Source organism: Diceros bicornis, chromosome 20, assembly GCF_020826845.1.
Source record: "Diceros bicornis minor isolate mBicDic1 chromosome 20, mDicBic1.mat.cur, whole genome shotgun sequence".
Lineage (NCBI taxonomy): Eukaryota > Metazoa > Chordata > Mammalia > Perissodactyla > Rhinocerotidae > Diceros > Diceros bicornis.
This window is the reverse complement of record NC_080759.1, coordinates 4,726,679-4,751,419: the sequence shown is the minus strand read 5'-3', so window position 1 is coordinate 4,751,419 and position 24,741 is coordinate 4,726,679. Positions and strand designations below refer to the sequence as shown.

At 53.9% G+C, this 24,741-nt stretch overlaps 1 protein-coding gene across 7 annotated transcripts in view; it reads left to right on the top strand.

Moving 5' to 3' along the window:
• MED26 (mediator complex subunit 26) overlaps nucleotides 1–24,455 on the top strand; it is a 50,194-nt gene extending 25,739 nt beyond the window's left edge. For all 7 annotated transcript variants that reach the window (XM_058563629.1, XM_058563631.1, XM_058563632.1 and 4 more), the window contains 2 exons: nucleotides 19,483–19,557; nucleotides 20,053–24,455. In XM_058563629.1, the coding sequence (XP_058419612.1) occupies nucleotides 19,483–19,557; nucleotides 20,053–21,705 (1,728 nt within the window). In that variant the 3' untranslated portion in view covers nucleotides 21,706–24,455. The remainder of the gene's footprint in view (nucleotides 1–19,482; nucleotides 19,558–20,052) is intronic.
• Nucleotides 24,456–24,741: the final 286 nt, after the last annotated feature.

Below are 24,741 nucleotides of genomic sequence, written 5' to 3'. Positions count from 1 at the left end.
AAGGAAATGGAAATGTCCAGCATTTAGAGAAGGTCAAGGAAATAATGATGCATTGATGGACCTTTAGCTGTTAAAGATGGTCATTATGAGGATTATGTAGCAACATGAAAAAGGAAGTGTTCGATGAAAAAAGAAGATAGTGTCTGTGCTGCAGTTTCAAGTACATAATTGTCGCAGGCTCTGGACAAGAGTGGGAAAGCCACCCAGAGAAACATGGGCGGAGGGGGGGTCTGGCAAGGGAGCTCAAAGGAAATGGTGCTGCAGACCTTGGCCTTTGGGGTCAGACCTGAGCCATGATGTTTGTATCTGCCTCCTGGGAATGGTGGGCTTCAAGAAGACACACATGTGGCTCAGAAGATGCTCTCAGAGGAGAGGAAGACCAAAGGTGGTTGGAGGAGACTCCAGTATTGCGGGCAAGGAACGTGGGCACCATCAAACCCTGGGTCCCGCTCACTGTCCCTGGTCAGCACTGCGTGTGATCAGGCGTAGACAGACTGTGTAAGATGTGGAGCCATATGCAGACATGCTCAGACGAAACGCCTGTCACAAGTTGGCTAAGAGGTGGGCTCAGGCCCACCATATCAGGGGCTTGAAATCAGGGTCCAACGAAGACATGTCTACAGGGTTAGGGTAGGTAGGTTTATATGGAGGTGTGGGGCCTGCGGGAGGTGAGAGAAAGGGGGCCAACTCAGGCTTTGGGCTTGCCTGCTCTAAGGGTGCTGCTGCTGCTCCTGGAGCCAGAACCTTGTAGGAGCGGGGGGCGGGGTGGGGGGTGGAGACAGCCAGTCATCTGTAGACACCCCCAGTGCCTTTGAGATGTGAAAGAAGAGCTGCCAGGTGGGCGTTGGGGTCCTGAGGCGACAGGATGCATTGCAGATTTGGAGCTGCCTGAGGCAGGACTGCCCAGGAAGAGCGGAAGTGGAGTGAGGGAAGTGGAGTGAGCGAAGGCAAGGGTCTGGGGTTGGGGCTGGAGGAGCTCCAAGGGGAGGAAGATGAGGCTGCAGAGGGGCCTCCAGGAGGAAGGAACAGCCCTGGGTCTGAGGAGCTGCTCTGAGAGATGAGACATGGCAAGGCTTGGCTTTGGTGACAGGTTGCCCAGGCAGAGCTGTTCTGGCATGGTGACAGGTAGGGATCCAGTAGAGATCCTTTCTAATTTCCTTTTTCAATGTTAAAGTAGGTTTTAGTAAAAACGTACATCTGCTTCCTCCCCGAGTTGCACTGTTGCATTTTCCGTTGCCCTGGTCGATTATGTTTGGTACCATTTATGTGTTTGCAAAAACACACTTAAAAAAAAAAAATGTTAAAAAAAACAAGTTTAAATTATTGAGGAAGTAATGTTAGCAAATGATACATAGATGGAAATACAGTGGAAAACGACATCCTCTCTGTTCCCAGTTATTGGTGTGCTTTGCCCACATGCATTTACAACAAGGAGCAGCTGCTGCACTGGTTCCCCTGGGACCCTGCCCGCCTTGGACGTTTGATGACTGGGACCTCAAGTCTCGCTGCATGGGTCTGGCCTGTGACATTTAGCCATGGGCAGGCTCCCGGCCTCAGGTCGATTTTGCTGCCTCTTCCCCTCATGTGGGATGCAGGTGGTTCAGGGCGAGGCAGGAAGTGCTGCTGGGTCCGCTCTAGCCCAGCAGAGGCTGCTAGAGCCCCCCCCCCCCCCCCCCCCCCCGCCGCCGCCGCCACCCGGTTTCCACGTTGCTTTAATGTCTGGCTTTGCAAAAGTCTCACATGGCTTCCCTTCTCCCTCCTTATGTAACCCTTTTGGAATAATTTCAGGGTAGCCCAGAAGGTAAGTTGGAGAAAACATTTGTGGTTGTGGTAACTTCCAGGACCACTGCATTGAAAATGGAAGACTCTCCCCAAAGCTATTGGGCTCTACTGAGTAAACATGTTTGCCTGGAGGAGTAATAGAGCCTGTGCTACCCGGCCACGGCCTCTGCCTGCCCTTGCTGCGGCTGTCCCTCTGCCCCAGTGGCCCAGACATGCGCCCTTTGCCTTTTCCTTCACGGGGATGTGTGAGAACCACTGAGTGTCACCTCCCTGTTCCTGTTACCTTGGAGGGGTGGCCAGTGCAGGTGACAGCTGGAAACAGGACGAGGCTTGTTTGCCTTCCAGACACCAACTTGGTGGCTGCAGGTTCTCATTTGCCACAGAGGGAGACCTCCAAGATGTTTATAATATTGGAGTAAACATGGTGCCCAGCAACCGAGGACAGGAGGATGGGACCTCATTCATCTGTTCGTCCATTCATTCATTCATTCATTCATCAGTTAGCACTTACCGAGTCCCTGCTATGTGCCAGGCACTGAGGAGGTGACAGTGAACAAGAGCAAGGCCCCTGCTCTTGTGGAGTATACTGCAGGGGGAGAGGGATGAGTAAGAGAGCTGGAGTGGAGTGTCCCAAGTGGTGAGGATGGGGAATGGCAGAGCACGCGCAGGGGCTACTCCCTCACCCCTTCCCACCCTCCCTCGCTAGAAAGGGCTGCTGTCCAGAGCTCCTGGCTAATGTGAAGGCTGCAGCTTGGCCTTCCTTTCTGCACAGGAGGAGGAGGGGTGCCTGCCGATGAGATTTGCTGTGACTTCCAGATAGGTTCTTTGGTGCCAAGTTCTTAGCTCTGCGAGGGGTTGCTGAGGGCTATTGAAGTCCTACCCTGTTTGGGACTTGTGCTTTTCTCCTTGCAGGCCATGGGCTAGTGGCCCTCCAGGAGCCTGGAGGTAGAGTTTGGATGGGTGGGAATCTGTGGCAGTGGCAGCACCAGCCAGGCACAGGCCAAGTTTGGTCAAGTCCTGAGGGGGTTCAGCTGTGAGTGTGGGGTGTTTGTGTGAGTTTTTATTATCAAGGCAATGGTTTGTAAGGCGGTCAGTTGGAACCTGGAAAAGGTCATCTCCCCTTAGAAAACGTCACCAACATTGTAACTGATCATCAATCCAGCCCACAGAGGCCGCTCGGTCCTTGTTGGAGCTGCCGCAGAATTATCTCAGAAACCCTGGCTTTGGGGTTTGGAAGAGGGGAGTCATGCAGGGGTGGGGGGAGCAAGTGAGGCTTGCTGCTGTTAGACTCGGGTTTGTAAGGGATGTGTTTGTACAATTTGCTAATACCCATTGGGCGGGGCTGCCCAGTGTACAGGACTGAGAGCCCCGCAACGTGCCTTTGGCAGGTACCATTGTCCTTGACTAGGAGCACTGCTGGTGGCAGCATGTCCTCCATCAGCCTGGCCATTAACTGTCCTTCCATCCTGTTGTGGTTCGTCTGGACCTCATCATACCACCTCTGGCCGGGGCCTCCTCTGGGGTTGGCAAAGGATAGGCAGGGTCTCACAGCCGGGCCTGGCTGGCTCTGCAGCCTGCTGCTGGCAGGGCAGCACAGTGACCTGTCTGGCCTGCAGATTTGTGAGCTTGGGCACGTCACACCCCTGTCTAGATTTAGGCTTGTCATCAGGATTGGATGAGACCAACCTGGGAGGCACTCTGTGCTCTGGAAAGCAGGGTGCATGTGGTGCTGGTAACGTTACTGCTGGGGAGTATCTGAGTTGGCTGCACACGAGGTGCCTGGCAGAACCCACTGCCTTGGGAAGAGTGGTTCTGTCCACCATCTCTTTGTGTGCTTGTTCCAATGCAGCTTCTGATCCAGGAGGTCTGCACTGACACTGGTGCTGCTGAGCCCTGGGTCACACGAGAGCAGTAAGGGTCTAGCTCAGCTGTCTGGGGGGAAAAGTCAGGATTCCAGACAGATTCAGTCACAGGTAGCTTAATTCCCATTGGAGAAAATCATGCAGGGCTAGGAGGGAAAATAAGCTGTCAGATGCACGCACCGAGGCTGGATTCATGTCAGGAGGATGGATGCAGGGTATTGCTCACACGGACTGTTTGGGGGAGAATAGATTGTTGATTGCCTAAGACTTTATGCAGATGTTTGTGGCCGCTGGCCTTTCGTGTGAGCATAGGAAGTTGGCTCCCTCTCCTGGGTCTCCAGTTGAAGTATGAAAAACTCCGCAGGCAGGCTGCTGAGGGCGTGTGTCCTTAAGTTCAGCCCTCGGTGGCTGGTGAGCCTTTTGTTTCACAACCTATAAGACACTGTTACCCCAGCTCCAGCCACAGCACATCTCCTGAAGGCTGGGCCCAGCTCTGAGGCAGGAGTCACCTTTTCCAAACCTGCAGTTAGAACGCGCAGTCTGTTGGATGCACAGGTGTTTGTGAGGGCATGCCGAATGTCCCAGAAAGAAGAGCTGATGTGTATTGATGCCTGCTGCAGCCCAGGCTGTTATGAGGGATGTGTTACACATGGTCTTCCGTTTGCTATTCAGTCCTTACCATACCCCTGGGATGCCTAGGCATGACAGTCTTCTTCATTTTACTGAGGGCAGAAGGAACTTTCAGTCCACCCCTGGGAAGGCTGAGCCCAGGTGGAGTCTGATGCCTCCCTTCCAACAGAGAAACCTGCCTTGTCTTTGTCTACCACCTCTCCTACTATTTGCAAGACCTTGTTGCATCTATCCTCTGCCTCCATAGTTGGTTTACAGCTTTATTGAGGTGTAATTGACATACAGTAAACTGTGCACACTGAAAGTGTACAATTTGATATATTTTGACCTATAAATATATCTGAGGAACCGTCACCACAATCATAGTAATAAACATATTTCCAGAAGTTTCCTCTTGCCCCTTTGTAATCTTCCTGCTAGGACACACCCCTACCCCCCATCCCCAAGCATCTGCTGATCTGCTTTCTGTCACTGTAGATTAGTTTGCCTTTTCCAGAATTTTCTGGAATCATGCAATATGTACTTTTGTTTTGGTCTGGCTCTTTTTTCATTCAGCATATTTATTTTGAGATTCATGCATGTTGTGTATATCGGTAGTTAATGCTTTTTGTTGCTGAATAGTATTTCATTTTATGGATATACTACAATTCATTTATCCCTTCATGTGTTCATGGACTTTTGGGTTAAGAATCTGCCAAAATGTCTTCCAAGGTGATTATACCGTTTTATACTCCCACCAGCAGTGTATGAGAGTTCCAGTTGCTCCACATCCTGGCCAGCACTTGGTATGGTCAGTCTTTTTCATTTTAGCCATCCTAATAGGTATGTACTGGTATCTCATGGTGGTTTTAATTTGCATTTTCCTAATAATGTTGAGCATCTCTTCAAGTTTTTGTTTGCTATGCATATCTCTTCTTTGTTGAAAGATTTGAAAATCTGTTCGAATCATTTGCCCATTTTTTTCCCTTGGGTTCCTTGCCTGACTGTTGAGTTGAAAGAGTTTATTCTAGATACAAGTCCTTTCTTAGATATAGGATTTGCATATATTTTCTCCCATTCTCTGGCTTGCCATTTCATTTTCGTAGCAGTGTCATCTTTTGAAGAGCAAAGATTTTCAATTTTCATGAAATCCAATTAATGTTTTCTCTATAGTTTGTGCTTTTTGTGTCATTTTTTTTTTAATTATTATTTTTTTGTGTGAGGAAGATCAGCCCTGAGCTATCATCCATGCCAATCCTCCGCTTTTTGCTGAGGAAGACTGGCCCTGGGCTAACATCCATACCCATCTTCCTCTACTTTATGTGGGATGCCGCCACAGCATGGCATGACAAGCGGTGTGTCGGTGCGTGCCCAGGATCCCAACCCGGGCTGCCAGCAGCGGAGTGCGTGCACTTAACCACTACGCCATGGAGCCGGCCCCCTGTGTCATATTTTTAAAGTCTTTGCCAAACCCAAGGTCACTAAGATTTTCCTTCTATGTTTTCTTCTAGATGTTTTATAGTTTTAACTCTTATATTTAGGTTTATGATCCAGTTTATGTTAATGTTTGTATATTTTGTGAGGTAGAGGTCGAGGGATTTTTGTTTTATTTTGTTGTTTTTTGCATATGGCTATCCAATTATTCCAGCATTATTTGTTGAAAGATTATTTGTTCCCTGTTAAATTGCCTTAACACCTTTCTTAAGAATCAGCTAACCATGTATGTGTGAGTCTGTTAAGGGACTCTGTTCTGTTCCATTGATCTGTCTTTGTCCCAGTACCACAATGTCTTGATTATATAATGTCTTAAACTCAGAAATGTGAGTCTTCCAATTTTCTTTTTTTCAAAGTTTGTTGGCTATTCTAGGACCTTTGTGTTTCCATATAAATTTTAAAATCAACTTACCAGTTTCTCTCAAAGATTCTGCTGGAATTTTGATTAGGATTACATTGAATCTGTAGGTCAACTTGGGGGAGAATTGACATCTTAACAATATTGCCTCTTCCAATCCATTAACTTGGTGTATCTTTCCATTAATTGATGCCTCTTTTAATTTTTCTCAGCTATGTTTTGTACTTCTCAGTGTTGAGCTCTTACATATCTTTCATCAAATTTATCCCTGAGTACTTTGTAGTTTTTAATTGCTATTATAAACGGAATTGGCTTTTTGGTTTTTTTTTTTTTTTGAGGAAGATTGGCCCTGAGCTGACATCTATTGCCAATCTTCCTCCTTTTTTTCCTTTTTTCTCCCCAAAGCCCCAGTAGATAATTGTACGTCATAGTTGTACATCCTTCTAGTTCCTCTATGTGGGACACCTCCTCACCATGGCTTGATGAGTGGTGCATAGGTCTGCGCCCAGGGTCCGAACCAGCGAACCCCAGGCTGCTGAAGCGGAGTGTGGGAACCTAACCCGGCCGCCAGGCCGGCCCCTGGAATTGGTTTTTTAAATTTCAGTTTCTGAATGTTTGTTGCTTGCATTTAGAAATGCAGTAGAATTTTATACCGAACTTGGATCCTGCAACCTTGCTAAATTCACTTATTCTAGTAGCTTTCTTGTAGATTCTGTAAGATTTTCCATATAGATTATTCTCTTATTTGTGAATAAAGACAGTTTTACTTCCCTCCTTTCCAATGTGATTGTCTTTTTTTTTTTTTTTTTTTTTTTTTTCTTTTTCTTGCCTTGTTGCACCGGCTGGAACCTCTTGTACAAAGCTGAATAGAAGTGGTGAGCACACATCCTTGTACCTGTTCTTAGGGGGAAAAGATTCAGCTGTTCACCATCAAGTATGATGTTAGATGTGGGTATTGTAGAAGCACTTTATCAAACTGAGGAAGTTCTCTTCTATTCCTAGTTTGCTGAGAGTTTTTATCAGGAATAGATGTCCAATTTTATCAGATGTTTTTTCTGCGTCTATTGGCATGATCATAAGACTTTTCATTTTTGGCCTTTTAATATGGAAAATTAATTTTTGAATGTTATCTGCCCCCCAACACACCACCCCCCACTTTAATTTCTGATCTCCATTTCTTTGCTATCTTCTTTCCTGGTGTAGGCATGCAGACTTTTCTCTTCCTAATTGTTCCATTGCCTGCCCTCAAACCAGCTGTCCCTTTCTGCCTTTGTCACCAGTATGACTGGCTAATGGCCTGTTGCATGGAGACAGGTATGGACTGACTGCACAGGATTAGCAAGTTAGGTTAGTAATGAACCTGTGGTCAGGTGTTTAACGGGCACCCTGGCTTCCTGGTTGGGAGAGCGGCATAATACCTACTTTGGAGGTCTGTGGTCTCAGAAGAGACCACAGTGTGGTAGGACACAGATGCCCAGGCAGTGGCTGCTGCCTGCCTGCCTCTCTCCGGTAACTTTAGAGCTTGCTCCTTCCTGGTGACACTGAACTGCTGAGTGCTCCTTTCCTGAAACCTTCAGAACTCCTTGTCCTCCCCAGACTAACCCCTGCCCAGGACGAGAGTGTGTGGACATGTTTCTCTGTGAGCTGTGAAGCATAGTGCACACCGTGGCTCTCAGAGGTCGCTGGGGCTCATTTACGGTGGTTCTTAGACTTGGTTCTGTGGGAACCTCAGAGTCTGCCGCCGTGGGGGAGTGAGGGGCTGACTCACCAACACCACTCCTCCCCATCCTCCTCAACCCCAGCAGCTCTGGCATCTGTTTCCAGGATGGGATGGCCTCTAAAATTAACTGTTTATTAAATTAGAGCATATATCCAGAAGGGTGCACAGTCGTAAGTGTTACATTTCAGTGAATGTTTATAAAGGGAACATCCTTGAGTCACCCCCACCCAGGTCAAGGAATAGAGCGTTTCCCCAGAAGCCACTCTTGCTCCCTCCTAGTCACTTCCCACCCCCAGCTTCTGTGACTTCTGTCACCAGTGAGAAGTCCTGCTTGCTTTTGTGTTCTCAGCCCATTACAGAGTGTATCCTTTTGTATCTGGCTTTTCACTGGACGCTGTTTGGAGATGTATTTTTGCTGTTGTGTGTACCAGTTCGTTCGTTCGCTGACCTTGACTGGGTAGACCATGGTTTAGTCATCCCTTAGACTGTTGATGGATATGCAGCTAGTTTTCAGTGGAGGCTGTTCTGAGTACAGCTGCCCTGACTGTTCTCCATGCACACATGCTCACGCTTCTGTTCTGTTCTCTGCGTGCCCTGGAGTGGACTCGCTGGCTCGAGGGGTATGAGTGTCCATCCTTATGTGACGTTTGATGCAGACTCACCTCCCTGTGTCCTTGGTTCTCTCCATGGTGGCCCCTGTTGCAGGAATGCCTGCTGAGAAGGTCCCTGTGCCCCTGTTGTTCTTCCAGCTCCACACACAGCCCAGGAGCTGCCGCGAGCATGTGGAGGGAGGGGCAGCCTTGGACCTGACCCCTCCCAAGTATAGTTTGGTGACAGGCTCATTGGTGACCCTCCGGCCTGAGTGCTTACTGTGGGCCAGGCACTGTCCTGGGTGTCCCTGTGTCTGTCTCTTGTCTCCCTCCTAGGGCCTTGTAGGAAGCTTCTGTCGTCCTCCCACTTAGTGGCTGAGGGAACAGCTGAGTGGGCTCAGAGCTGCCTGCTGACCTCCAGCTGCACCCTCTTCTCTGGTGCTTTTGCCCTGGAGCACTTGTTATGGAGTTCACGCAGCCAGGTGGGCTGCGGCGGTGTCCTGGCTGTTGGTCACTGTGTGTGTAGGACAGGCACACCTCACCCTTAATTACCTTTAGGGCCTGGTGAGTTTGAAGATCTCTCAGATTCCTGGTCTGTAAAAGTGAATGAGAGCTCTGAGACTTGCCAAATGACTTCACCAGAGTGGCCCCTACCAAGGTTCGGGTAGTTCTGGTTAGTCTTTTCCTGTCAGAACAGATGTTGTGACCCCGTGGGGAGTGCCCAGGAAAGTGAGGGCCACTGGGGCGTCCTGGTCATCGTTTGTGGGTGTGGTCACTTTTACTGTCATCGTCATTGCTCGGCAGTCTCAGGTTCTGGGGCCAGTTCTGGGCTTGAGCCTTTCTAAGAAGGGGCGTGTCCTCGGTTCTCTTCCCTGTAGTCCTCTCATCCTGAAGGCTCCTTGCCCTGGGGCTTGTGGTAGCTTGGCTGAGCCTCAGTGGTGGTGTTTCACTCTTGCTGCTGTTCTTGCCTCTGGCCATCTCCACTCATGCCTCAGGACTGGGCCATAACAGGCCCTTCTGCATCCGCCCAGGTGCTCAGAAACCATTCGGTGACTTGTTGAGGGGAATTCTAGAGTGTCTGTGGTTCTCAGGATCCTACAGCAGCCCAGGTGGGCCACCTGGCAGCCTCCAGGTGCCACGCTGGGCGCTGTGCTGCCTGATCTTAAGGACCACAGAGCAGCAAGGCCCACCGGGCCTGGCTCCTGTGGACGCAGAGGCTCCCAGGATTGCGGTCAGTGCACTATCTGGGATAGTTGGTTTTCCCAACATTCTGCCTGGGCTCCTAGGCTGACAGAGGAGGAGCTGGTGGCTGGTCTTGCTGATGTCCGAGTTGGGCCAGCATTGGAGGCCAGGTCCGGCCCGCCGCGTCTTTGAGCAGCTCCTCCATCTGGCCCTCGTCTGCCCTGCACCACCTCCGGGCCTTTTCATTTGGCAGCGCAGGAGTGTACTCTTGTCACCTCTCTGGTTACTTAGCAGTCTCCCGGAGGTTGGCCCCTATCGGTTCCCTTTTTTTTTTTTTTTTGTGAGGAAGATCAGCCCTGAGCTAACATCCATGTCAATCCTCCTCTTTTTGCCAAGGAAGATTGGCCCTGAGCTGACATCCATGCCCATCTTCTTCCACTTGATATGGGATGCCGCCACAGCATGGCCTGACAAGTGGTGCGTCAGTGCGCGCCCGGGATCCTAACCCGGGCCGCCAGCAGCAGAGCACGCGCACTTAACCGCTATGCCACGGGGCCAGCCCTCGTTCATTTTGGACCGCGCATATTCCACATGCACCTGGGAGGAGTGCTGTGTGTGCCCCTCCCGTGGGAGTCAGGTCAGTCCATCTTGCACAGCTTCTGTGAGAGCGAGGCTGGGAGGGAGAAACCGCCACCCGGCGTGCTGTCTGTCATCAGATGCACTGCCAACGGGACCCTTCTGTGAACATCTATGGCAGAAGTAAAGAGCTCTGCTTGGCTTTCCAGTTTTCCACTTGTATCAGTTGGAGTCATCCAGTTCACAGATGACATGTTGAGAGTTCTTGTGCTCTCAGAAAGGGCTGAATTACAACAAGAATTGTAAGTCCTGTGGACCTGATCCAGAGGTCAGGAGAGTTTAAGTTCGTAGTTTAGTTGGGAAGAGCTGCTGAGACTAAAGCGGGAGTGAGAGAGGGAGAGTTTGGGGGCGGTGGCTCTGAAGAGGGTGCTGCCTCCCCTCCCCACTTCTTACCTGCGAGCCTCTCGCACAGAGGTCCCCTGATGGCAGCCACTCGGGCTTGTGCGCTGATGGCGAGCTCCAGCTGCCGCCCTGGGCTTCCTCTTCCGGGGGTGCTCGTGGGGTGCAGGCCGTGCTCTGCCTGCTGTCTGGGCCAGGCTAGAGTTTCCGTTCATTGCATGCTCTGGCCGTGGGCGCTCTGCGGGCTGTGAGTGCACGACAGTCAGGGCCACACAGATGGTGGCCACGCTCCAGCTGTGAACAGTCCTGGGAGCAGATGGGCCCCACTGGTGAGGAAGTGCTTTTGTGCTTTTGCCAAGTGTTGGGCTTGGTAGTGGCAGCTTGGGATACAGCTTTCCCCGCCCCTGTGTCGTTCTTCCTCCGAGATGCCGTGAATGAGAGACAAGGCTCCCATGGGGTCCTGGTGGAGGAAGGCTCCTTCACCAGGCAGAGCACAGAACGTGGTGTGGCATGCGCTCACGGGAGGTTCCCCTTGCTCACACCCGGCTGTGGGACCAGGCGAGGCACCATAGGGCCAGGAGGAGAAGGAGGATGGAGCCGCACTGACTTCTTTTTCTTGCTCAGGCAGACAGGGTGGGACACGGGCTGGGCTCTTCCAGGCTCTGCGTGGAATGCAGGCACCACCTCTTGCACTGACTTGTGGCAAAGACAGTTTGAGTCACAGAATGACACCCGCCTGGGAACATGTGTGGAGTTTGTCAGAAGCAGAAAGACTTGCTGTGGCTCAAGATGGTGGGGCTGGGACGAAATCACAGACATGCTCGCGCCCGGCAAAGCCCCGTTTCATATACCCACATGCACGCCGTCAGTGGACCCAGCTGACGCCTCCTGTGTGGCTGGCAGGGCGCAGTAACTCAGCCGGGGTTGGCATTAGAATGCTCAGCACATTGAAAGGTTCGTAATCTGTTTGCTTTTGGGTGCCATCTGTGGTGTGTTTTGGTTTGAAAGGATAGCTTGCTTGCTGATGAACACTTGCAAAGTCTTTTGAGCTAAGTGGTTTTTGTAAATTCTGGTCTAGGCCATTCTGCATTAAAAAAAAAAAAAGACGACTTGCACATCCTTGGTTTTTAAAGTGAACTAGTTCTTATGGGTGCTTTGCTGCTGACCTGGCCTGCTTTGAGCCCACTGAGTGAGTTGGTGTGGGCTGTGCCGCACGGATGCAGGGCCTCAAGGTCGTCGGGGGGCTGGCCAGACAGGGAGGCGGAGTGAGCCTGCCCTCGATGTGCGCCTGGCGGGAAGTGGGCTCCGGTGCCATTGTCGTTTACCAAGTAGCCGGGAGCTCAGGGCCGGCATTGGTTGTGGGTGTGTGGGTCTCCCTGGCTCTGGGGCACCCCAGGGGGAAGGCAGAGGCAGCGCTGAGACCATTGAAGGTGCTGCTGGGGACGAAGCCACTGCCCTTGTTTGGCTTCAGGGAACTCTTTGTAACCTGTGCGTTTCCCTGCTGTGGCAGGTCGGGGAGAGTATGTGGGCAGGATGCCAGCATCAGAGTCGGGTGGTGTCTGGGTGCCCTCCCTCACCTTCATTCACCTAGTAGAGCTGGTGCCAGGCTAGCATACGGCCATGCTCTGCCACCTTCTAGCTGCATGGTGAGCCCTGGACTTCCATTCCCTTCTCGAATCCTCATTTTACTTATCTGTAAAATGGAGTTGTGAGGATGAAAAGGTAGAGAGCTTGGCCCCTGGAGGAATCCAACAAGAGGTGGTCCTGTGAGAGTCAGGCTGGGGTGGGCCTGCCCTGCCTCAATGCCCTTGGGTCCCACCAGTGCTCGGACCTTAGGAAGCGAAGGGTTTCTTCTTTGGCACCACGGCTGCACATGGCCAGCTTAATTTCGGAGAGATTGGGGATTTTGGGTGCAGTGGGAACCCTTGATGCATGAAGAAAAGGGAGCAGGGAGCGAGGGGCCTCGCAGACTCTGAAGCTGATGTCTCAGTTCCTTGTTTCACAGTAGGGCTGGAAATCCCCCACGGGGCAGTAATTACTCAGGGCCTGGGGTTTATCTACATATCCCCTGAAATAGGGCCAGCAGGAGGCTGGTCAGTGGCAGGTCTGCCCCACTGCGCAGGCCGGCCCCACCTCTGCACAGGGATCCAGGGCTGGACCGACAATCCGATTCACAGAGCAACTTTCGGACATGTGATGAGGGCCAATTACAATATTTTTTCCAACAGGGTTTGGTTTTAAAGATGATTCCACATGCCCTGGTGTAGGCAGGTTTTCTGAAGACAGTCTGGTCTCCTAGACTCTGGAGAAGCCAGTGGTATGACTCTGTGTCAGAGGGTGGGCCACAGGGCAGTGTGGCTGGCTGGCCTTTGGGAGCAGCCTGAGAAGAAAGGTCCTGAGCAGCCAGGTCCTGCATCCCAGCTGTGGCCACAGGATCGCAGATCATGGATGTGCGAGTGTCTGGCAGGAGCTGGGACACGTGCTCACCAGAGGTGAGCAGGCCACAGAGCACTGACTGTCCCTTCCCTGGGTTACTGTTGGCTCTTTACCATGTTCCCACCCTCCCCAGGCAAGGTTGCCTGGCCCACGGCCCCTCTGTGAGATGCCCCCAGACCCTGACCGCCCTCCACCCAGTTCCTAACTTCATGCATATGTGAGCACACACATGATGGCGTCTGCGGACAGGCGACGGCTTTGTGTGGCTTGTGGCCTCTCGTCAGGTTACTAGCTTGGGACCCCTCTTACCGAGTCCTCCCTCCAAGGCCTCAGCGCCTTGGGAACCCAACCCCTGAGCCGGCCCTCTCCGTGGCTGCAGCCCTCTGGAGCGCCCCTCGGGAGGTGTTTGGGCTGTGTCCGCGTGGGCGCCCTCCCTGTCTGAGGGCAGAAAGCAGGTCTGGCTTGTCTGGCGAGCAGGAGCTGTGGAGTCTGCGCACAGCCTGGCGCCGGCTCTCTCTGGGCTCTTTAGCAGGGAGGCAGGGAACCCTCTCTGCCCCAGGAGTGCGGGCTGGTTTTGCACTAGCTCTGTTGAGTGGCAGCTCAGCAGCCTGCGGGGAGCTTGGTGAGGAGCTCCAAGGGTCACACCAGTTGGGTGGTGCCCTATGGTTTGGATCTGAGGTTGAGGGGGCTCGAGACAGGCTCACTGCGGAGGGGGAGACACAGGCAAACAGTATTTGCTCCCTCCACCTCCACAGGCTGCCAGTGCAGTTCAGGTCCAGTGACCTCTCCCACCCCAGAGTTAGGGCACAGGGGTCTTTCGTAACCTTTCAGATTTGTGGGAAATTTCAAACATAAACGTGAGAGAATAATGAAACCCCTCCAGGAGATACCAGCTGACAGCCGATCAGCAGTTTCATCTGTGCCCTCCCACCACCCACCCAAGGGGACTATTTTGTAGCAAGTTTCAGATCGTATCCCTTCTTCAGTAAATACTCTAAAACATGTCATTAAAAGGGTAGGATGAGTGGTATACCTTTAATGGAGCTCTGCACTGGTGCCTCCTTGCTCCCACGTGACCCAGTGGGAAGACAGGGATGTTGCCAGCCTCAGGTGTGAGCAGGAGTGGTGGCGTCCTGCACTACGTGGTCCAGACCCTTCCCCAAGCTGCTTCTGAGGGGTCCCATCCTCTCCTTGGGCTGTCGCCTGTGCGTGTCCTGGCCCCCTCCCTTCCTCCCGTTCAGTGTGATACGAGCAGCACATGTCGCCAGGCAGGCTGGCTGGAGTAGTGACTTTAGCATGGGCTGAGGGGCTCTTGGAGAACGAAGGCCTTTCCACTTGCTTTGTGTCTGCTCGTGGTTCTCCTGTGGTGGGAAGACACTATCAGAGCCCTAGGAACTGGGTCGGCAGTGAGGAGTGTCCCCTCCCCGGCCCCCAAGCATGTGTCCCTGGGGCATCCCCCGTGAGTGAGGATGTGCTCAGTGAGGGTTCTCTCTCTCCCCTCGCCGAGGCCAGGAGGTGTCTGAGTGTTGATGCTGGAGACACCAGCTGGTTCCCATTCTGCCTGGGATTGGTGTTCGGTTCCTGTCCGACCATGTGTACGTGATTGTGCCTCATGAATCTCCAGTCTAGGGCCCGAAAGCACTCAGCCAGACAGCTGAGGAGTCACTTCCACCAGTAGGCATGGGTGACTGCGTGGACACCTGTGCAGACACCTGAGTCACACCCGGGGCTGCCCGCCAACTTCCTGCCCTGCCTTTGGAGTGAACACCTCGGGGGTCCTCTCTGAGTGCTCCCCCGCTGCCTGGCCCACCCTGCCTGCCCCTTGCCCTTCCACAAGAGCCCTGCGCCTCCCCTGAGGACATGCAGACATCCAATTGCAGGGGTAGACGCCACCCCCCTGCGAGCTCCACGGCTGGGCGAGTACTGACTTCCAATGAAGAGGCCAGTCAACTGAGGAACGTAAATGGGCTGGGATGGTGAGCAGTTCACACAGGAAGTCATCACTGGTAGAAAGGGGAAGTGACACTTGGCTTCACTAATTGTTAAGGAAATACAAACTAATCTGCATCTGTTGAAGGAGCCCAAGAGAAGATGAAAGGCTGCAGGTGCTCAGATGTCCCTGGTGTGTGAATTCTGCCCCTTTTGGGAAAGCCATTTGGCAGGTGGTTTTGGGAGATGTTTTTGTTTACTGGGAAGGAATCTCGAGGGAGATATCCACAGGAAGAAAGGGCCACAGGAGCGCCAGGCTCTTCCTGACAGCACGAAGCTGCATGTGGCCCTCAGGATCTGGCCTGCAGAACTGCCCCAAAGCCCCCCTTGAGGGCGCTGCCTGGGAGCAGCTCAGAGGCTTCCTCCGCATGCAGACATAGAGCAGCAGCAGCTGTGATTATGAATTCCCAGCGAGTGTCTTTTCATACAGACAGGTGCCATGAGGGACCCAGAACCAGGGCAGAGACAGGTGGTCTTTGTGGGTGGTGGCAGCAGTTCAGCTCCCACAGTGGCTGAAGCTGATAGAAGGCAGGTCTGTAGGAGCTGGCTCACGACCCCGGGGCTATTCTTCTCCTGGCGTCCTCTCTCCCCTGTCCAGGGCTTTGGTGCCATCTCACCATCTCCGAGGCCCTGGGACCTCTTGCTGTCCACCCTGGGAGGTGCCGCTCAGGTGCTGCCCTCGCCACAGGCAGGCCTGGCCTGCCTTCCACCTGACATGCACCTCCCTGCCTCGAGGGCCCCGTGCGGGGCTGTGCAGACCAGGAGCCTCCCCTCAGCCCCATCTGAGCCCTGGCATCTCTGCTACCCAAAGGGCCCTCTCATCGAGGGTGGGAGGCCTGCTGCTCTTATGTGGGTGAGTGGGTTCGTTGGTAAGGCAGGGCTCGTTGGGATGACACTGCCTGTCGGTGTGAGGCAGGAGCCCGGCCTGGTGCTGCACAGACCCCAGGACTCCTGCCTGTCGGATGTGGTGAGGGCCAGGCTCCTTGCAGCGTTTCTTGGGGTCTGCTTCCTGGTCCTTTGGGGCCTGACTGACTGCATCTGGAATGCTCAGGTGGTGCTTCCCACCCAGTGCTCAGTGCCCTCACCATCATGGCCCAAGAGGAGGGCAGAGCCAGAGGGATGAGCCCCCAGTGCGGTCCTGAACTTCCATGCAGCGGCGGCAGAAAGAGGAAGGCAGAGGTAGTAGCATTTTTCACAGGGCTGAGAGCCTGAGTGCCTCCTCAAGGCTGAAGGCCTCTCTGCACGCCCACCCGAGTGCGAGAGGTGCTTGGCTGTGGTGGTGGGGCCGCAGGCCTTAACCCATCCCCAGCCCTGTGCAGCTTCTAGGACGGTCTCTGGCTGTGCAGTGTCTGCGGCGCCAACTTGCTGCCAGCTCCCGGGGTTGCCAGGTGTTCTGCCTCCCCTCTCCTGTCTGGCAGCAGGACAGCGTCTGCCCAAGGACAAGGACACTCTTGTGCTGCCGGGCTTGTCCTGCGTGGACTGCTGGTTCAGGAGTGTGTGACCAGGGCTCTAAATATACCAGGGTGAGGTCATTGGGTGGAGACAGGCCGTGTGGCGGGGCCAGAATCCTGGGATTGGGACCAGGGGGCAGGCAGCATCTGCCCCGTGGGACTGGCCTCCTTACTGCCCAGGCTCCTCTCGTGCCAAATCCTGCCCGTGGCACATTAGAGGTACGTAGAGGATTGACTGTGTCTCCTCTCAGACCCCTCCCTCGATGCAGCTTGGAGCAGGTTTCTGCGGCTACCTGGATGTGTTCAGGAACATAGCCCCAAACAAGCACATCTCAAGGTGAGGCCTTTGTTGCCACCGTGAAGCTTGGGCCCCTGACAGAGGGGCAGCTTTGCGAGAGTGCTGCTGAGCAGAGTGAGGGCCACTGTCATTGCTCTGTGATCACTGCATTTTACGCCCAGAGGAGACACACAGAACTCAGGGTGGGGTGGGGGTGGGGGTGACAGCTGCCTTCACCTAGAAATGGGGCAGATAACGAAAGCCAGGAATACATGTGGCCAGCAGAATAATGGCCTCCAAGGATGTCCCCATCCTAATCCCAGAACCCGGGCATGTGGTACTTCACATGGCAGAAGGGACTTTGCAGATGTGACTAAGGTTGCAGACCTGGATTATCTGGGTGGGCCCAGCCTAATTGGATCTGTAGAAGCAGAGACCCTTTCCTGGCCGGGTCAGAGAGGTGTGATGTGCGGACTCAACTCTGTTGCTGACTTGGAAGATGGAGGGAGGGTCCACAAGCCGGGTAATGCAGTGTCCTTCAGATGACAGCCAGTGAGAAAACGGGGACCTCAGTCCTACAGCATTGAGGAACTGAACTCTGCCGACACCTGAAGGAGCAAGAGATGGGCCCTCGAGAGCCTCCCGAAAGGAGGGCAGCCTGCTGACACCCAGATCTCAGCCCAGGGAGACCTGAACCACACGCCAGACCTCCGGACCAAGATGATACGTGCGTGTCGTTTAAGCTGCTCATTGTGTGATCGTTTTGACAGCAACAGGAAGCAGACACACTACAGCTGGCATGGGTGTGGGACACAGGCTTCCCCACCTTCCTCGCCCGCGGTGGGCATGGGATGGGAGCAGCCTTCCAGGGGGCTGATGACAATCATTCGTGGCCTTTGAGCTGATAGCCCCTCTGGTTGCTTGTGTGTTATCTTAGCCCAGAGTCACCTCCAGTAAAGGGGGTGATTACGGCCTTGTTTGTAACGGCGAGTGGACACGCCTAAGTGCCCCCTCTTCCACCGCACACACACATACACACACTGTAGGGCTGAGCAAAGGGAAGAGGTCTGTGATGCTGGGCCTTTCTGATGTGAAGTGAGAAAAAGCAAGGCAGCCATGTTTTGTTCTGTTCCGTTCTAAATGTGTAAGTGTATATACACAGGCTTGGATATTATGTAGGGCACAGTTTTGGAAAAGATATAAGGAAACTCTGTGGTGGCGGGGTGGGAGGTGTACCTTCCTGCTTGTATTGTGCCTATGTAACTCGGTTCTCATGTGGCGGGGGGTGTGATATACTCACTGTGGGATCTCGGAGGGCAGAGGGTTCCCCACTGGCTGGCCCACCAGGAACCTGCAGCTGCTGGGGGTTGTTGAGCTGCAGGACTTCCTTATCTAGTCTGGATCCAAATCCTTTCCCGGGGTTGCTTCGTCAACACGTCCTCCCAGGCTGAGGCTGGCCTCTTCATTAACCATGTCTTATTTTAATAAGCAAAAATTCTTAATTTTAATGAAGCTCAGTTTGTCAGTATTTTTTCTTGGACGGTTAGTGCTTTGAAGCTCCTAAGAAATCTTTGTCTACTGCAAGGTTGCAAAGATAGTCTCCTGTTTCTTCTAGAAGCCTTAGGATTTTCACTCTGACACTTAGGGCTTTGATTGATTTTAAATTAGTTTCTGAGTTGCTCTGATATTTGCTGTCAGTGGAATCATACAGTAAGTACTTCTGTGACTTCTCACTCCCTGTGCTGTAAGCTTCGTCTTGATGCGCTGAAGCTGCAGTTGGCTCATTTCTATTGCTCTTGAATTTCTCAGTCCGTTCCTTCGACTCTTTGAGGATATGGGTGTCATTACAACATTGGACCACATGACCCACTTCTTTCTGTGCGTCTCCTATCTGTAAAATGTGATGACAGTGGCGCTCCCCCCACCCACCCCCCACCCCCCCGCTCCAGACTATTGTGACGATGAACAAGGTGGTGCTGTATGGAGAGCAGGGCCTGGCCCCGAGCAGGTATCACAGAACGGGTGGAATGGCTTGCTCATGAGATATGCACATGTTCGACTTTTCCAGACAAAGCCCATCGCTCTCCAGAGATTGGCTGTGCCCCAGAACCACCTGGTATTGTCAGATGCCATTCTTGCCAGTTGGTTGTGTATACAGCGTGTCCACTTGTGGGGTCAGTCAGCATTTCCTGATTACTAACAAGGTTGAGCAGAGGTGCGGCAGGCTCCCGTTTTGCGCGGGGCCTGTTCGTCTCTCCTGGCCCAGGATCTAGACACGGATCCTCAGGGACCTGTGGCATCTGTCTTCTCCCACCTATGACTTTGCTCCCTTTATGGTGTCTTTGGATGAAATCTGAAGGTCTTGTTAATGTAGCCAAATGGATTGGATTGTTTGTATTGATCTTTTCTTTTAAGCTTGGTGCATTTTATTGGATAAATTCTTCAGCCTCCTGCTCCATCAGATGGCAGAGTAGAGCGCATCCCCTGGACCAAGAGCAGATCTTGTTTCATTAGCATCATGAGTTTGGGTTGTGTGACAGCCATGCAGGCGGCTGGGTGGGTGTGTACATGGACGAGCTGGTGGTAACCTGTACCCCAGGTGGACGGAAGTGTGAGCACTGGGTGCCATGCAGGCAGGAGCCTGAGTGAGGTGGGGGCTTTGGTGAGGCTGGCTCCACTGGCTCTTGGTGAGGGAGAGCCTGGCAAGCTGCGATAGGGAAAAGGGCGGGAGCATGACAAGTGGCTCCTGTTTTGCAGATCCGGAACATGGTAGCGGTGCAGGAAGTCATCTCCAGCTTGGAGAAATACCCCATCACCAAAGAGGCACTCGAGGTGAGTGTCCCCAGCTCACAGCATGTGCTCCGAGAGGGTCGTCTTCCGGGGGCACTGCAGGGACTGGGTGGCCTCAGTCCCAGAGCTGGGGCTGCTTCCTCCATGGGACGCCCTGCACACTCGGGGGAGGCTCCACTGAGTGGCGCTGGCTCAGGCCCTCCCTCTGTCTGCTGTGGTCTTTGCCACAGTGTACTCTCACCCACCAAGTGTCCCTGGTGGAGTGTCCTTGCAGTGGCCTTGACAGCGCCAGGAGCCCATGGGTCAGTGCTTCTGAGAATGCTGCCCGAGGACCCTAAGGTCTGAGGACAAGATTTGAGAATTTAGATGTCACAAAGGACCCAAAATCCCCATAGGTTTTGTGTACGGTAAGTCGGTGGTTTAGGGTCAGTGAGGTCATTCCAAAGAGCAGGGGCCCTTCCCACCTTTTCTGGCTCAGCTTCCTTTTCACGGGGGACTCCCTGTCCCAAGTGTCTGATCGTCTCTCTCTGGTTGTAGGAAACGCGACTTGGGAAGCTCATCAACGACGTCCGCAAGAAGACGAAGAACGAGGAGCTCGCCAAGCGGGCCAAGAAGCTGCTGCGGAGCTGGCAGAAGCTCATCGAGCCTGTGCACCAGAATGAGGCGGCGCTGCGGGGGCTGGCGGGCGGCCCCGGCTCTGCCAACGGGGGTGCACACAACTGCCGGCCGGAGGCGGGGGCGGCCGGCACACCCAAGAGCATCCACGACCTGAAGAACCGCAATGACATCCAGAGGCTGCCCGGGCAGCGGCTGGACAGGCTGGGCAGCCGCAAGCGCCGGGGGGACCAGCGCGACCTTGGCCACCCTGGGCCGCCTCCCAAGGTCTCCAAAGCAAGCCATGACTCCCTGGTACCCAACTCATGCCCCCTCCCCACCAATGGGATCAGCGGCAGCCCCGAGAGCTTCCCTGGGCCCCTGGACGGCAGTGGGCAGGTGGGCCCCGAGGGCGGCCGCCTGGATCCTGGCGAGATGGATAAGCACAGCGGCAAGATCCCCGTCAACACTGTGAGGCCGCACACCAGTTCCCCGGGCCTGGGCAAGCCCCCCGGGCTGTGCTTGCAGACCAAGGCTGCAGTGCTGCAGCGGCTGGACAGGGTGGACGAGACTTCGGGGGCCCCCCCACCCAAGGGGCCTCCTCGCTGTTCCTTCAGTCCCCGGAACTCACGGCACGAGGGCTCCTTTGCCCGGCAGCGGAGCCCGTACACACCCGGGGGCTCCGTGCCCAGCCCCCCGCCACAGCCCCAGGCGCTCGATGCCACGCAGGTGCCGTCACCGCTTCTGCTGGCCCAGCCGTCCACGCCCCCTGTGCGGCGGCTTGAGCTGTTGCCCAGCGTGGAGAGCCCAGTGCGCTGGCTGGAGCAGCCCGACAGCCACCAGCGGCTGGCAGGGCCCGGCTGTAAGGCGGGGCTGCCCCCGGCCGAGCCCCTCCTGCCCCGGGCAGGCTTCTCTCCGGACTCCTCCAAGGCAGACAGCGATGCTGCCTCCTCTGGTGGCTCGGACAGCAAAAAGAAGAAGAGGTACCGGCCTCGCGACTACACGGTTAACTTGGACGGGCAGGTGGCCGAGGCGGGCATCAAGCCGGTCCGGTTAAAAGAGCGGAAGCTCACCTTTGACCCCATGACAAGACAGATCAAACCTCTGACCCAGAAAGAGCCGGTGCGGGCCGACAGCCCTGTGCACATGGAGCAGCCCAGGACAGAGCTGGACAAGCCTGAGGCCAAGGCCAGCCTCCAGAGCCCTTTTGAACAGACGAACTGGAAGGAGCTGTCACGCAATGAGATCATCCAGTCCTACCTGAGCCGGCAGAGCAGCCTGCTCTCGTCGTCAGGCGCGCAGACCCCGGGGGCTCACCACTTCATGTCCGAGTACCTGAAGCAGGAGGAGAGCAGCCGGCGTGGGGCCAGGAAGCCACACGTGCTGGTGCCTCATGGCCCGCCCACAGACCTCCCGGGGCTGACCCGGGAGGTCACGCAGGACGATCTGGACAGAATCCAGGCCCACCAGTGGCCGGGGGTGAACGGGTGTCAGGACACACAGGGTAACTGGTATGACTGGACGCAGTGCATATCGCTCGACCCGCATGGCGATGACGGGCGGTTGAACATTCTGCCTTATGTCTGCTTGGACTGACCGCCCGGCGGCCTCGAAGTGCATTCCCACCTTGCAGTTAGCCGGGGCGGGCGGGGGCCGGGGCCCAGCCACCTCCAGGGGTTGGGAACCTGAGACTCTGGCCCAGGGCAGGCTGGCGGGAGGGGGCAGGAGTCTCTGCTCTGCCCTCAAAATTCTCCTTCTTTTGTGAAATGCTGCTACCAGTTTACTAACAAAATTGCAAAGGAAGGACCGCGTGGAAGAAAGGCCGGCAAAGTGAGTTCAGAACTCAATAGCAAACCAGCTATAAAAAGCGTTAGTCCCCACCCCGGAAGAGGTGTGGATGCTTCCCAGCACCGGAAGCTGGGCCCTCAGTTGCAGGCAGGCACAGAAAACCTGTGGGAGAGGTTACCTTTAACACAGCAACCGAAGCACGCATCTCATCGATTTGCATTTTCTGTTTTTTAATTTTACCCTGAGTGTCTGAGGCAGTGGGCAAACCCGTAGCCTCTGTGTGTACCTTACCTGGCCAGCGTTTCCGTCATGGTGCCAGAAGCTTCTCAGCTGTAGTGAGCTGCTGGCACCGGGTAGGCCACCTGGCCAGCCAGTTTGACCCACACTCCATGGGCATCCACACATTCGTATCTGATTCCAGTTAAAACCTAGTTTTTAAAGAAATGCTGCAAAAATTTAAGTTTTCTAGTGTTTATTTCATCCCCCTCTTCCATCTGACCACCAGCCAAATAATTTTCCTTTCTTTCTCCCTGTTCATTTTCCCCTTCCTGCACATATCTAGAAAATTTCACCTTTCTAGAGTCCCCTCCCAAAAGACACAAAAGTAACTGCGGGTGCTACTGGTGTGTAAGCTGTCCTGTTGGGCGTGGAGACCTGTCTGTACGCTGGAAACACTCATAACCATTCCTTTAGATTCGTTTGCCTTATGGTTATTGTCATAAATGCGATTTGCAAAAACAAGGAGCCTTAGTGAATGTACAGTACCTAGACTTCTGTGTTCTCAGGACGCAGAAGGGAGCAACTTTGCTATTTGGTCCAGTAAGTGGACACCTTGTGATATAAATGTGGAAATAAAAAAAAAAAAAAAAACATTTGCACAAACCAGTCTGAGAATCGTTTCTCATTTGGTCCTTTATGGCCAAATCAGCCCTTTCTGGATTCTGGACTAGTGGAGAAGACCTGGACCCCTGTCTGAGGTTCAGGCCCCACAGCTAGACTGCAGAGAGGTGGGCAGGGCAAAGAGGCCAAGCCAGCCTGTTGGCCTTCTGCGTGGAAACTGACCTCCACCTGCCTTTCATTCATTCAGGGCCACGTGTTGCCTCTCCCCCCTCCAGGGTCACCTGCTAGCTTTGGGTGACAGAAACCAAGGATCCACACCAAGGAATGTTATCCTGGCTCCATCCAGACCTCACCTGCCCCAGAGAAAGAAGCCCTCCCAAGAAGGCTCTGTGGCCCAGGTCTCAGTGACTTTGTTTTGCCCCCCAAAATATTTGTAGTTCTTACAGGGCATAGCTCAAAGCCATGTCTGGCAGTGCACCCCTTGGCCACGGCCCCAGGCTGCCAGCTCCCCATGCAGCCCTGGGGCTATCTTAGTATCTGGCTGGTGCTGATATTTAAAGAAAAAAACTTTTCTCCCTTGACTGTGAAGTAACAGTCTTTTAATTCTGCCTCCCGTCCCTGAAACCATAAGCTAAGACTTGAGTTTTGTAGTTTTTTCACTCCAGAATAGATCATCTTGGACATATCTACTTAATTTCACAGTTGGGGAAGTAGCTGCCCCTTAAGAAAGGTGGCCCCACAGGGCAAACCAAGGGGTCCAGGAACAGTCAGCCCAGAACCACAGTTTCAGATCCAGCAGGGATTTCTGACTCAGCCTTGGTGCAAGACACATGCAGCCCAGAAAAGGGCAGGGGCTGCAGTGGCTTTGAGGGCAGTCTGGTGGAACTCCAGACCGGCCACCTACCAGCTGTGTGGCTCTGGGCTAATCACTTCACTCCTGTGTACATGTCCCCATTTGGGAGATGCAAGTGCTTATGCCAAGAGTTGTGAAGACTAAGTTAAATGACCAAAGTTTAGAAAAAAAAAATCATGTCAGAGGAGCTGTTTGTGCTGTGGAGTTACTTTCCTAATTTCACAGTGCCTGTTTCTCGTAATGTGGCCAGCCCCATGGCTCTGGGTTGTCCCAAGGAAGTGCCATTACTCTGTGACAAAGGGTCATAGGCACAGCTGGAAGGTATCGGGGTGTGTGCAGGCTGGCACCCTATGAGCATCTCCTTGTCTCAGACCAGGGTTTTGGCACAGGTCGCTGCTCCCCCGCCTACTGCAGGGACCACCTGGCCTGTGTCTGAGTACCCAGTAAGCCCCCAAGCCCCAGGGTAAAGATACTGCCTGCCTTTGAGAACACAAGGTTAAGTTGGGAATCAATGGGTTGTCACTTTCTAATCTGCCAAGTAAGGACACTGTAAAACGGAACTTTTAACCCCTTCCCCCCAAAAACTTGTTGGAACATGATTTTTAGAACAAATTAAAGTCCTTCAGGTAGTATAAAATCATCTTGCTGAAAACACCGTCTCGTTTTCCTCCGCTGGGGCCCGGGGCTTATTTCTCCCGCCGGTCCTGGGGCATCAGCAGTCAGGGCCGGCAGTCCCCCTCCTGCAGAGCCCTGGAGACAGGTCCCCGAGGAGCCTGCCGCGGCCACGGCTCCCGAATTGGCCAAGCGGCCTAAGCCGAGTCGCTTCCCTTGTCTGGGCTTCGGTCAGTCCGTCTGTGAGAGGGACATGGTAACACCTACCGCACGTCACACGGCGCGGTGTTCCCAGAATGTGCTTCCCGAGACCGCGCGCTCTCAGCGGGCCCCTCGGACGGAGTCCGGCCGCGCGAGTCCGCTCCCGGTTTGCAGGAAGAATTTAGCCCACGGAGAGCTTTCCTTTTGGTGACATTTCGTTCCTTTTCCCGAAAGGTCTGGTCTCTCAGCCTCGGTGTCGGCCGCCGCCCGCCCATCAGGAATCTGGTTTGGAGGGCGCCAATGTGGCGTGGACATCGAGGTCTAACCCGCGAGCTCGA